This window comes from Streptopelia decaocto, assembly GCF_964273445.1.
Source record: "Streptopelia decaocto genome assembly, chromosome: 1".
Lineage (NCBI taxonomy): Eukaryota > Metazoa > Chordata > Aves > Columbiformes > Columbidae > Streptopelia > Streptopelia decaocto.
In genome coordinates, this window is record NC_138663.1 from 66,820,618 (window position 1) to 66,835,362 (window position 14,745).

General features: G+C 43.2%; 1 protein-coding gene across 9 annotated transcripts in view; it reads right to left on the minus strand.

Annotated features, from left to right (window-relative positions):
- TMTC1 (transmembrane O-mannosyltransferase targeting cadherins 1) overlaps window positions 1–14,745 on the minus strand; it is a 174,631-nt gene that overhangs the window by 110,289 nt on the left and 49,597 nt on the right. For all 9 annotated transcript variants that reach the window (XR_014185130.1, XR_014185131.1, XR_014185132.1 and 6 more), the window contains exons 6-7: window positions 5,262–5,343; window positions 4,159–4,262 (exon numbers count right to left, since the gene is read on the minus strand). Coding sequence is in view for 5 of the 9 variants with exons in the window: in XM_082062646.1 (XP_081918772.1) it covers window positions 4,159–4,262; window positions 5,262–5,343 (186 nt within the window). In the remaining 4 variants the exon portion in view is untranslated. The remainder of the gene's footprint in view (window positions 1–4,158; window positions 4,263–5,261; window positions 5,344–14,745) is intronic.

Consider the following 14,745-nt stretch of genomic DNA (forward strand, 5'->3'; position numbering starts at 1 on the left):
AATCATGGATGCATAGACCTCTCTCACACCCTCAGTCGTCTAATTTACACTACAAGCGTCATAAGGGCTGACAAAATCTGACCTCATTACTCAATACTTTTTCAAACCTGAACTTATATCTACCTCTAATCTTAGCCAGACTCCAATAACCCTTGCCAGCCTTCGGACAAACTACACCTGTAGAGCTCACCAGCTGACACAGAAATCTTGTGAGGGTTAACAGTACTCTTTTGGGTTCATCCCATGTCAACCAAGACCCCAACTCCAGATCTAACTTTATGGTTTTCACAAAGACTGCCACACATTTCCAAACAAGTGTTTTTCTTTTTTTTTTACTCCACTTGTTGTCATCAACCTTCCTCCAGGCCGCACCGAGTTGGCCAAGTCTTACAATAACTTTCAACTCTGTTGAAAACTCTAACATTTACTCTGGTGAGACATGCATGCACAATAGCCACACTCCCAGCTCAGTGCAAATAAAGATGACTGCTTGCAAACAGAAACTCCTCTTTGTGCCCTGCATGATCTCTAGAGAGTTACAAAACAACCTGCCCCTTGCCTGAGCGCTAACCCTTGCTTCAGCCATAGTCAAGGTGTTAGTAACCACCTCAAGATCACCACCCAACACTGGCCTTTCTTTTAGCTTCATGGGGCTTCTCCCTTCTGGTCATAACACCAAACTTGTCTCTTCTACTCCCTTCCTCCCAATGCAACCCAAAGTAACATCCTGGCTTTGAATTAAGTGCTGTGACCTAATTACTGCCTTCAAAAGCTCTTTAAAAGCTTCTCACACCAACTCTTCCTATGCTGCTGCTGTAGGTGTCCACAGCTGAGTAATACACACCATTTAGCATCTTCTCTGAGGCTGGACCATAACCACAGAGTCTCCCATGTGACTGGACATCCACCAGCTGGGCAAGCAACCACACACCCAGCACCTACTTGGATGTTGATCTACTTAAGTAGCCTTGATGTCCCAGACCCTAACCTAACGTCACCCCTAACAATGGGGCCAGCAAGTTGTATCACCTCAAAATCCACCCTCAAGCAACTTAACTCAGCTAACATCACTTCTTATTTCCACCCCGTGGAAATACTAGGCTTCAAAAACAATCTGGTCTCTTCAGCCTTCCTCTTCCTTGCACCTAAGCTGAACGCCAGCCCTGCACCTCAGCCCAGCCTTGTCACTGGTCAGACTCACAGACCTTCCTGGAAACCAGGCCAATGCCATTCAACCTTGCCACATCCATCAGACGTCCCAGTCCTGCACTCATGATGATGGGTACAACATCAGTTCTGCACCAATAGCTTTAGCTCTGACCATAATAAGATAATGTCTCAGGTGAGAGTTACAGTTTGAGTCTGAAAGAGGAGGTGAGGAAGGAAGAGGTTTGTTGCCAAGAGAAGGGCTGTGGTCAGTGGGTGCATTATGGACTGTCAGTTCAGAGACAGTCATCGGGTCTCAGCCTGCCTTGCAAGATTGACCATTCATCCATTTGGCAAAAATTTGCCACCCCAGCTGTCCAGACACTCACCCTAAGGTATCATCCACATTGAATAGTCCTCTCACAGCTCTGTGAGATTAGCAAGATTCAACAACGAAATATAGCTCTCACCTCTGATTTCTTTTTTCTACATGGACCTCACAGGTCTAACAAGAAGATGACTGCCAGAAGCACAGCTGGGCGTGTAGCCGGCTCTGAGGCAGTCAGTGGACCACCACCTATTTGGAAGTGAAGGGTAGGGGTCTGGGTTCAGGAAAGAAGGTGTTGCTGCGCAAGACTAACACACTGGCAAGTGGATCCTGCAGTCTTAGGGTGGTGCATGGGATCAGGATAGCTGGGTTTTGGCCTCTTTCAAGTCATTCGATTGCAAGTTCAAGCTTAAGGTTTGAGTTGAGACAAATTAAGAATTGCAGAGAAGAATTTATAGACATATTCTGCAGGTACCTCACATCTAAGATGAAGGCTCATGCCAGGCAGCTAGGGTTAAGGCCAACAGAAGCTCGAGAGCCAGCTTATTTCTAGATCATACAGTGCCTGCAGAGTGAGGACAGGGATTATCACAGAAGGTCAGCAACAAGATCCATGGCAGGGAAAGTGGCAGGTACTGAACTGCAGCAACATGCTGCCAGGGCCCTGATGAGCCTCACCTGGCCCCACACCTGATGTCCAGTGCTCCAGGAGCCCCATTTCAGCTCAGCCCTGACTCCTGGATGGACCCTGGAACTATGCTGTAGGTAGCTTGTCTCCTGGACGGACCCGCACAGACACAAGTTCTCACTTGTCCCTACTCCTGCCTCTCACCCTTTATTCCTGGATGGACTTTGGGCTAGTGTTGCAGCCTTGCCTCCAGTCCTGCCTCCTAACTGGACCCTGACCAGGATTCAACAACAAACGTTCTTTTCAGCTTCAGTTGTCAGCACCCATGACTGAGCATCAGCCACAGGAGGTTGGTGCTAGATGTGTAGGGAAAGAATTTACCAACTAAATTTAACTCTGCATATTAGAAAGCCATGTAACAGCTGACTTTGGGGCTTGCCGAAAGGATGGGTTTTCTGGATGGAAGGCACAGGCTTCTGGGTAAAAGTGAGGATTAAGCTTAAGCTCAGCAGAAGTCGAAGAGCTGGGATAACTACAGGGTTTTGGAATCCCTCTAGAACAATAATACTGGTTTTTACTGGTAGGTGTTGCTGGACTGCAGGTGAAGCCAGGGCTGCTGCTGGGGCCAGAGAGGACATCATTTGTCATTCATAAGGCTGTTAATAAAATCCACAGTACCGGTGGTAAAAATAGTCACTGTTTCATACCCCAAGAATGACTTGGCTTTGGGGTTTAAAAAGCCTTCCCCTGACATTATGAGATGTAAAGAGACAAACACACGAAAGACATTTGCAGCCAGAATACGTAATTGGAATCAGGCCAGGATCATTTATGAGACTTGATGACCCCCATCTCAGCATAAACATATCAAAAAGGGACAGCAGCAAATCCTTCACGCTGTGCCGCACAGAGTCTGGTATTAATAACTCTGCCAGAAACGCTGCAAACAGATCAGAGCTTTCCAAATCAGACAGCGTGCTTCCTGAAAGCCCTTTTAGCCTTGATGGTAATAGGAGCTGTTGTCACATTATCATAAAGGTCTCCCAAATGAGATCCAGTCCAATTCTGCACCAGATGCTGAATAAGGATTGTTTGATCTTAACCTGCATCTCAGCTGCAATTCTGCTGTTGGAACGAGGAGCCAGCAAGTGACACAGAGGAGGACTGTTCCTATTCTCATTCCAGACATCAGGAAACTCCTCCAGAAGCCTCCAAAGAGTCTTTCCCCAGTTCAGTAGCTAACCAGAGCAGCTATGCACATGGCTCTGTCTTAAGAGGAAATCAACAACTTCCTACCACATTTACTCGGAGCACTGGTCTGGTTAGGTTTGGAGGGAAGAGCTAAAGCACAGCTGCCACTGCCTTGCTGGTCTGGCCCAGAAGAACCAGAAAGATATGGTATCAGCCCACCTAACCACACACCGGGTCCCAGGCAAGGGAAAAAAAATACCCAATTTAAGCATTAAGTACCTTTAAAAAAAATAGTGATAAAATAACACAAATCTGTTAACACAAATTTCAGGTTCACTGTTTTTATTAATCCATGGCAGCCCATCCTATGCTTAGTCAGAGCTGTGCAGTACTCTGTGCCACTGGGGTCCTGCCTTCCACCTCACTGATCAGCCACTCATATTCCAGCAACAGGCATGGTCATCCCCTTTTTATACAAAATTCAGCTGAAGCCGAAACCCTGAATGCTTGCATACCATACCTCAGGAGTAGCCAGCTTCAAGGTTTAGGATTAGGCTTCAGTCACTGGGTTTTTCAGTCCTTTGCTCAGGCAATTAAACTATATTATTTGGGCTTTGCATAAAAATAAGCCCATATTTTTCAGTAAGAAAGCATATGTAATATAACTCTACACATCCCAAAACATGCTTGGGGGTTCAAATAATGCTGGTTGCTTTGTATTCTAGACAGAGCAACAAGGAGAAGTAATTAAGACAACAAAACAAGTCTTCTCATTTCGCATCTGTAAAACATCCTAGGTATAGGGGAAAAAAATAATGTCAAGACTGCCCTTTTGAAAACTTTTGTTTGATTAGTGGCATCATACCTCGTCAGTAAATACGGCGAGAATGAAGCTGGATTGTCCTGCTCTGAGAACATCGGCATGGATCCTCCCATTATCCAGAGGCGGAAATACAACACGAGAATCACCTTCAAAGAACAACACCTCGGTTAGCAATGCGCTGCCTAGAAGAACGAGGGCCTCCAGCAAATATTTTGTTGTGATAGCTCCCCATGCTCTGCCCTGTGCCCAGAAGTGAGTCAGCTCAGTGGTTTAGGCAAAATTCAATTTTGCCACCCTCTGCAGGGTGACAAATGTGTCAACCCGCAGCACAGACAGCACGCTGTGTTGTTGTGTGTCCCATCCCATTCACACGTGCATTACTGACAGCAACTGGCACATCTTGGCTAAACACGACAAAGGCAACATTTTGAAGGACAGATCCGTCATCCTGGTCCAGCTCAGACTGCAGTTTCACTATTGACCTCTACCCAAATACAGAGGAGAAAAATCATGGCTGATGTCCTAAAAGCTATTATTGCTCACTGATGCTGGCACAGGTGTAAAGACAAACTCCATTGGTGTTTTTCATGCTGTGTAATCCTAATCCCTGGAAGGATTTCTGCAGGCTGGGACTCCTCTACCTTTCTGAGAACCACTTGGCAATGGACAAGCAAGGGAATCTGGCTCCTAGAGCAGCACAAGGAGTTGCACACCCTGCACACCTACGTGGAGGTCTTTGTTTTCTTCCCTGCCATGTGTCAAGTCCTGCTTGGAGAGCGCCAAGCAGCAGGTATTTGCAGGCAGAGCTTTTCTTGTGACTCCTACCGAGCCCTGCACTGGCACTAACAGCACGCCACTGAAAAGTCAGCCCAGCGCCAGAGAGCCCCCCTGTATTTAGGGCAGGAAATACTTGCTCATGATTACATGGTTGAAAGGGCAATCACTATAAATTGAAAGAAAATTTGAACCGTAAACACAGCAATATTCTTGTCTCTGCCCAGCCGAAGTATTCTAGACTATCTTCCAAGACTAACTTTGTATTAAGATCTACCATCTAAGCTTTCTGAGTTTTTTGGGACACTACCATGCAATGTTCATTCTTATCACACACACAGAAATACATGGTAAAGTCCATTTGTACTTACGTAGCTTATCACCAAAACAGCTCTCTTCAAAAAAGGCCTTGCAGTATACAAGAAATTCTGATTGTTATTTGCAGTCAGGTAGCTGAAACATAAGAAAACAAATATTTGTTTAAATACTTTGAAACAATAACTTGTTTTTCAAACTGGAAAAAAAAAAAAAGCCGTACATTATTTTATCCACCCTAAACTAACGTGCAGCAATAATGACATCACTCTTACTCTTCAAAGCTCTTTCCACATGACTTAAGTGAGACCACTTCAAATAATACACACTACAATACGTGGCAGTTTTCCCATCAAAATCTGGTTTTGGTTTGGTTTTAAATCATCAATTCACTCCTTAATCCTCAGAAAATCCTCACGTGTCTCACCAAGATTGCTGTCTTCAGACTCCCAGAAGACTACACAGACATGTTTTTGAAAGGTCACCCAAACAAAGCAATTCAGTTTTAGGCTGTGATTAAAATGCAAAAACTCCTTGTTCCCAGCTCTCTCAGTCTCTAGAGATGGGAATAACTGTCTAGCAGAACCGAAGTTATTTTAAGCATTTTTTTTTAAAGTGTATTTTGCATGCTTAAGTTTCGTTACAAGTCTGCTGACAAGATGTTATGATAATTAACTGCAGAGAGACAAATATACAGGTGGCTTATTGTTGTAGGAGTGTTCATAAAAACCTTCCTGTTTCTCAATCAGTAAAATTAAACTGTATCTGGAGCCAAAACTACACATTTATTTTAATATAGGGGAGAAGCACTTGCCGAATTCTAAGGAGCTTTCTTAATATAACAAATGGTGCCGTGACTATGACATTAATTCAATGATAATTTCACTTCTACTGAACCTTAGAGAGGCTTCGTCATTGTAATAAAGTGATGAGAAGCAAAAAGAAATACAGAAGAGATAACAGGAATATTTTAAGCAGAGAAGAGCTAGAAAACTATTGAAAAAATGACAAATAATTTTAAGAAGTTATAAATAACAGGTAAACAAAATAAATTCAGAATGAAAACATTTGCAGGTCCCTCTGTGTAACATACAACCAGTATTGGGATACTCTATTTAAATGATTTACAAAAACTGCACCGTGAATCACAACAACAGCACGCAAGTTACCTTTCAAGTATGAAAGCATCATACCTCTATCCTGTGAACATCTCGCATATAAAATGCATCTTATTTCCTCTCCAAATTCCTCAACACAGTCTATCACCTGATTGCTTCCACGCTTCAAGTCTTTGAAAAAACAAGATTGCAGCACTTCCTAATGCTGCCAAGAGTCTTTAATATCTGGCTTTTTGTTCGAATTTTCTATAGTAGGAAGTTTGCAAGCCTGGTCACCATGGCAAGATGGAGAAAAGATTACACTGAAGACAAAAGAAACGGGGGCAAAGCCAGCAAGAAACAGACAAAAGTACACCTATGTGCTCACTACAAAATAACTGCTGACCAGAAAATTTCCCCTAAGTTTCATACCTAAAACTTAGGAACCAAACCATACACTGTAAAGCAAGCCAGATGACTTTCAGTCTTTGGTGTCTACTTATTTACAAACGTTGACATTTAAGGACTAAATCTGACTTAAATGTCAGATTAGTCTTCAAGGGCTGAACTCCGCAAAGTGCAAAGTTTTTAGAGCTCCTACTGATTTTCATGAGGCTCCAGCAACTACAAGTGAGATGAAACTAAGCCTTCAGCTTTCTCTCTCCATGAAAGGTCAGGTTGGCCTCCAAGTGTTCACCATGGCTCTGCTCCAAAGCCCACCGGAGCCAAAGGGAAAGCCTCTTGGTGATTTTAACAGCAGTTGGATCAAACCCCAGTCTTTTGTTCCCTACTGGAACCTTTTAAGAAACTCAACCCCCTCGTGATTCACAGTGGGAACAGAAGTGTTGGGTTGCTTTTTGTTTATATTTTTATGGGTGGAGGGAGGAGAGCCCTCTATTAATCATGCTGCCTGACTCTTTTCAAGAACCTGTTTTCACTCACGTGTAGTTTTAACTAACTGCAACACTTTGGGCAGAATGTTTCCATTACAATTATTTGCTTTAGGTGGAATTATTCTGGATAAAGATCAGCCAGAACACTTCAGCTCTTTCTCCAAGACTTTAACTAGAGACAGAGGAGCACTTTTACTGGTGTCAAGAATAGTGCCAACTTCATCCTTGAGAAACTGCATCCCCTTGCACCAGAGACCTAAAACTCATGAGGCGGCCATCATCTCTGGGCCACGTGTTTGCCACCCTCCAAAACAGCCACCCATGGTTGGCCAAGCCACCAGCACAGGGAGCAGAACCTGAGGGGAGGTGGGAACATGCAGACCCCGCTGCTTTGCCATGCTCAGCAGGGATCTGGCTTTTAACAGATCAAGTTTGCATCAAAGATGTTCCAGCTGGAACAACTGCTAGGGATGACGCGCTGTTTGTGAAGGCAGCCCTTCAGCAAGAAGGGTGAACTTCATTTTAGGCTGCTGAGGCCGAGGAAACCACGTATGTGCTTCGGGGCCTTGCAAAACTAGACACTGATCTGGATCTAAGCACTGGCCTCCAGATGAACCCACACCATTACCATCTCTCTGTTCCCTTCCAAGCCTGGCCTGAGGAGAAAATTAAAGCCAGAAAATGAATGTAAACGGAAGGCAGTAGTTGCTCTTTCATCCTTGGCAGTACATTGAAGAATGCTTACTCTTTAAACATCTTGAGTTTGACTTTTTATTTTGTCTGCCTATGAGTAACTAAAATGCTGCCCTTGCCACCTTCCTTGCAGCAAGCATCACACACCATGCAAGATACCAAACACAGTTTCAAGGCGTAAGTTTATCGGCAAGTCGAAGTTAATTTGAAGTGCTCCACTGAATTGCAGGGTAGCTCTGGCCACTGCAGAGCAGGCCTTTTGAAAGCATTTCAGGAAATCCTGACAGGCCCCTCACAGTTTATGTTGTGGAGCAGTAACATCTCCAGGGAAGAAATAAATATAAATAAATAAATAAAAAGCCCCCTGCACTGACACCAACTGCAAATCATCACTCTGTGCTAGAGAGCCCATGGGCAGCAAGCAAGAAGGAACCAGAATGAAAGCAATGGGTAACTGGGAATGGATGAAGCAAGAGAGTTCAGAGAGCCCTGAGCTTTCCAATGCTTCATCCAAATGCTTTTGCTACTTTGCAGCTTCAGTTGCTTTCCATGACAGTTCAATTAATAAGCAAAGCTCTTCCATTTGAAGAAAGCTGCTGTCTTCAAGTCTACCTGGAAGCCACAAGAGACAATATGGTTCATTGCTTGGTAATCCAGCTGTCTGCCCACAGAGCAACCTGTAGGAGTAGTATAAACATATGAGTTATACTCAGTACATCAAAGCTTTACAAGAACTATATGGTTTTCCAGAGTACCTGACTGAGGCTACTACTTGTTTCAGGAAAGGTAACTAGGAAAACATTTCTGCTGCAGGCAAAAAACACCACACAGCTTCTGTATTAAAATCAAACGAACTGCAAATGGGACCTGGATGAGGAAGTTTGCTAAACATCAGCATGTAAAATGAAGTAGCATTTCCCATGTAAAACTGTGGCTTGCAAAAACATCTGAAGTGACATTGAACATTGCTCAGACAACCTTAACATCAGCCAGAGCTCTTTATTTTGTCTTCAGCTAGCACAATCAAAGCAATTACAGCAGCTTAACTGTTTTATAGCTGTTTCAAACAGCTCCTTTGTATAAAGTCATTTACAGGTCAGATTTCCTTGCATTTGCCAACCACACCAGGCTGCCAGACATCCCACTGTTCATGGGAACCACTCCCTATCACCTGCTCCACCCCGACCAGCATAATGAGGCTCTTGGTGCCAAGACACACACACGCATCCACTCCCACAAGAGAGCAGTATGTAGGAAAACTGTATCAATGGTAGCTACATGCAGCAAAATGCCTCCAGGGTAGGCAAACATTTCAAGGTGCGGGTCTCCCACATTTTGATAATGAAATGATAAAATTAGCAGAGGAAATCCAGATTGGCAGATTTGCTAAATGAGTGTGAAAAGAGCCCGTCTGGGCAAAAGTTCCACCTCTGCTTTGTGCCAGCTTTCCCAGAAAGCAAACCAGCGTGTCATTGCCTACTTGCTATCTTTTAAAAGCCTTTCAGGAATACCCTCCAAAGCAACCAGAATCACAACAAATGGTAAATCCAAGAAATGCTTCATAATGCGGGGACTTCTCTCGCACAGTTCAAGCGAAGGCCAGGACAGATATTTGGCAGCTCTGGCTTCCTGAAAAGCACGGCTCATCCTGAAATCATTTACATCATCAGGGCACTCGGAGGTTTTATAATTGAAGACAGCAGGGTAGGTGGCCTAGTAAAACTCAATACTGCGCAGTTTACAGGAATGTAAACTTTGCTGGTACCAGATGGACTCTGTGTTAATCAAAACAAACTTCTCTAAGAAGAAGGCAGCTTTTTTAATTCGCCTGTACCCTTGGAGGCATCCGGAGTGCGCAGAAAGGAGCGGGGCAGCTCCTCAGTTGCCACTCATTGCCACGGCTGTGTGAGCTGCCGCAAAGTGGTATCAGCAACACATGGATCCCACGCTGCAGTTGACTCAGCTTTGGTATAAAACATGAATTCACTCTTGTTTTCTCTTCGAAGGGTTTCTCAAGGGAACTGAACAAACAATTAGGATATATGATGGATGGTCCCTGTTGGGGACATCTAAAAGACCAAGAAAAGTATGCAGTAGAAAAAGCTTTGGTGTTTCGAGAGCTTGTTTTGGCCAGGTCCCTTTGCTGTGAGATCCCCATTTATGTTCTCCTCAGGAAACAGAACCAACTCCCAGCAATTGCCAGAGTTTTGAACCAGCCCTTTCATAACCTCTAATCAAGACTCTTCAAACTCAGAAGGGGCTATTTTAAGTGAATGTCAGAGCTTTAGGTCATTGGTAGATGCACGCCTAATTCCAAACCAGTGTGACAGACTCCCCTGCTGAGAATGCACAGTTTTTACAGGAGCCACATTTTGTCTAGAGTGACCACCTCACCTTTTCTGTTATACTTAAATATGACTTCTCTAATAATCTGTCCAGCCAGCTACATCTTATTTATAGAGGTATCTTTTCATCCAAGCTTGGCCTGTATTCTTCTTCGAGGACTACCATTGAAGGGCAAGTGCATGTGATATCCCAGGAGAAAACAGGAATGAAAATCCATTGTGGAGTAAAACAATTGAATTTAAAAAAATAAATATATATATATATATATTATATATATACACCAGATGCATCTGGATTTTCAACTTGCTTAAAATACCTGTTAATGCATGGAAATAAAATACCAGTCATAGCTACAGGCTTTGCACAGGAGGAGAAAGAAAATCCCTCCTGCTTCCTTCCATATGAGTAGTCCTGACATTCTCTGTAGCATATGTATGGCATCCTTGCTCCTTATCTCCCCAGAGAGCCCTAAATCCCAGCCACCACTAACCCACGCAGACCCAGATGCATAAACACACACAAACAGAAGCAGTTTTACAGACCCTTTAGGGGGCCATGGAGAGATTTTACAAATGTCACAACTGTTTTAACTCATTCGCACTGATAATGTCACGTATTCTTTGTGTACTGTTTCAGTTGCGACCACATTTGGAGTTCTTGCTGTTTATTGGATTTAGGGAAAGCAGAGCAGGGCATAACTGCATCAGCATATATGGCAGGGAAGGTGATCCCACTCATACTGTACTGTATTCTTTTGGGAAATACATACCTCATTCTGTGTGGGATGAAAGTAGAAGAAGAAAAGCAGAAGGAACAGGGAAAGGAAGAGAGAGAGGCACAGTAAGGGATCAGGAATACAAAAAGAAAAAAAGGAAAGTAGCAAAATGCTCTTAAAGGATCAAAGATGTGAGATGTGACCAAGAAGATGAAAAAGGGCTTCCCTTCATACCAGACATTCCACTGACGCGACAAGGAGACAAGGTGGAGCAGGGCTAACAGGAAAAATAAGACCTCATCAAAGCACAGCCACCTTCCTCCAGATCTCAGGAAACCAAAGCATCATGCCTGCAATTTAAAGCTGCCGTTGATTTCAGCCATTTTATTTCTTCTGTCTCACACACACCTAAGGCATTGAAATCCACTGTTGGGCCCATTATTCCCTGTTCTAGGCCTGTTAATGGCCAGTATAGAGGTATTCCAAGCAGCTACATTAGAAGCAGCACTGGTGGAAGCTTTGGCTGCTCCAAACGTTCAACTACAAACCTCTATTTTCATCTGATTGCTCTTTTGACAGCTTCATTCATTCAGGCTGAAAGTTTTCCCTTCCAGGAGCTTGTGTCAAGCTGAAATTGTTTTCTTCCTTGAAAGTATCAGGTAAAACAGGCTGTTCCTGAAAAAACAGTTGGAAAGATTTGCCCATATCGACAAAGTCGTGCGACCACTTTATTGGGAAAACTTCCATGGTTCAAGTCCTTCGGAACAGGGATTTGAAATTTAGCAGAGGGACTGCAGAGATGTGCCTGTTTTGCTTTTAGCGACAACTTGCTCCGCTTCTGGGAATGTGACAAGGCACTGGGGAAAAAAAATCTCTATTTGCAACGCTCACTAGAGATTTGTATCAGTTCCCCAGAGTCTCCAGCCCTACCAAACACCATCTAGCAGGGGCCTGGAGGAACAACATCAGAGTCTCCTTGCACTGCTCCTGCAAAGCCATAGAGATACAAGATCCTCTCTCCTGCAATGCCTGTACCCACTCCGGAGGAGACCATTTGCTTGGACTGCAGATTGCTGAAAGTTTGCAGCTGAGGAAGAGGCTACATGAGTATGAGTTATTATACAAGGAAGAGAAGGGATAAAAGACAAAGAAGGTAGGCATAAGGGGCAAAGGAATGGGAGCAAAGAGGAGCCAGGACTGGAGAACTCATTAATGTTTTTAAATATGTAAAGGGTGAGTGTCACGAGCACGGAGCCAGGCTCTTCTCAGTGACAACTAATGAAAGGACAAGGGGCAATGGGTACAAACTGGAACACAGGAGGTTCCACTTAAATATGAGAAGAAACTTCTTCTCAGTGAGGGTAAGAAAGCACTGGAACAGGCTGCCCAGGGGGGTTGTGGAGTCTCCTTCTCTGGAGACATTCAAATCCCGCCTGGACACATTCCTGTGTAACCTCATCCAGGTGTTCCTGCCCCAGCAGGGAGATTGGACTAGATGATCTTTTGAGGTCCCTTCCAATCCCTAACATTCTGTGATTCTGTGTTAGAAAGGAAGAGAAAGATGAAGATACAGGGAGATATTCAGACCTCTGTTTTTGTCAAAGATCCAGCAGCACTACCCAAGAAATCTGCTGTTACTGGAGCTCCATTCACTTGTGTTCCCAGTGAGGAGCTGGACTGCAGCATCACATCCCCTGGAGGAAAGACCCATCACCTCTTTCCTCCTCTGTGCATCAGCCCTAAAAAAAGTGATGGGCACTGATAAGAAGCATAGGGGTAGGATAAGGTCAGCTGGTCCCAGTCCCAGCTCCTGAAACAACTCTTTTAGGAATTTAAATAAATTATTGGTACAGAGTCAGACTCGAAGAAGGAGGGGAAGAAAGCAAACTTTTAGAGCCGAGCCTGCTTTCAATCAGGCCAAACGTTCAGTCGTTTATTTTTTTTCTTAAATATGTTTGCTGAACTGAGTTATATTTTTTAAGTCATCATTTGGGGTCAGCCCAAAAAGAAACTTTTTGCAATGCTTGTAGAGAGGCACATGATGTTTTAGTTGTGAGCATTTCTGGCAAATCAACTGAAAGTGGTAAGTAAAAGTCTCGTTTCAAAAGGAGATGTGGGCACAATTTGCAAAGAAACATGGGGAGAAAATACACACTCAAAACCCCCTCTAAATGTAGCCTGAAGAGTATTGCTTTATTTCAAAACCTATTTATTTGGAATATTTTTAATTCTTCCATATTTTACTTGTAATCCAAAACTACTTGCCAAATTCAATTTAAATTCACATTTTTCACTTAATTGGAGAGGGGGGAAAGATCACACATCCACAGTTTGAATCCTTGACTTTGAGCTAAGAGGATGGAAAGAGGAGCAGTTATCACACCGCTGTGATGGGGCAGGGGGACCGTGAAACTTCAGGACAGTAAACGAGAGTCCGTATGGGGAGTTCGCAAGCACTAGTGCTCAAGAACTAATTTACAGATACATCTAGAAACAAACAGAAAGTGATAATGAGAAAATAAGAGAAAACAAGTGGTAGGTGAAATTCAGGGGCAGGGGAATATTCATGCATTTGATAATCTTCCCTCCTCCCCTGGCTGCCTCTGCCTTAGGACAGTGAGGTCTAAGAGTTGGGCTGGGTTAAAGGACCACCAGATTTAGTGGGAGCAGGAGAGAGGAAAAGGAGTGTGAAGGAGCTGGTGTACCAGGCACTACTGCAATAGCAAGTTTGCTTATCGAGGCGTTAATGCAGACCGAAAAGCTTCATGGATTCTCTTGAAGGTGCCCTCTAAATTAAAAGAGGTTATAACTTATTCATTTACACTGAGAATCTTCCCAAATGCACACAATGGAAAGGAAAGGGATGTGCCTTTTTTGGATTCAGACTTTCTGTCAAAAGCCACCAGTGGCAGAGACACTAAATTCAGCTGCATCATCCTCAAACTGAAGCTTGGCCTGTGTTCCACAAACTCTTCCTTCAAAATGAAACCCATGTATCTGCTACTTAAAAAGCAGTTTACTGGATGTCAGTGCTAAGTACTTCAGGAAGAAGGTATTTCCTTTCCAGAAAATTCTTAAGCTGACATTTGATCTACCATGTCCCTTTGCTTCTGTCAGATTAAATAAAGCAATTCGTAAATATGTCACAGCCATATCTAAATACAAAATAAATGGTAAAAAAAAAACCACCCTCCTCACTCTTTTCTTGTTAGGAAACTGTCTGATATTTTTAACATCCTCAAAAATAGCTTGTTCTTTTTAAATATGAATGACACGAGTCTGTTAGCAATATAGTAGAGAAGCAAAATAACATACTTCAGAGCTGGTATCCTTTCAGAGAAACTTTTTGATGTTTGCAATCAAATGCAACTCAATGCCAAAGTTATACTGCAACACAGAAAGAATCTGAAAGAAAACAATTCAAAAATTGGCAGCAAATTACTTCTTTTGTCAGCAGCCCTGTAAGTAAATTGTGCCTGTGCTATTACTGTTGGCATGAAATACAGAACACTATACTTCCAACAACTTTTATCTCTGTTGCTTTTCCACACAACCATCTACACACAAATACTTAAATTCTTCAAATTAAAAATGGAGCGGTTCCTTCATCACAGGCACTCATGGTTTGGTTATGACAGGTTTCATCTGTGAAAAATAAAAACTAAAATCTGTGATAGCCAGTAAAGATTAGTGGCTTGTTTTAAAATGGATTTCCTCTGCAAAGCTATTCTTTACATCTCATCTAAACAGATAATAAACGGTAAAAGCCAAAAGCACATCAATAAAAGCACAATTC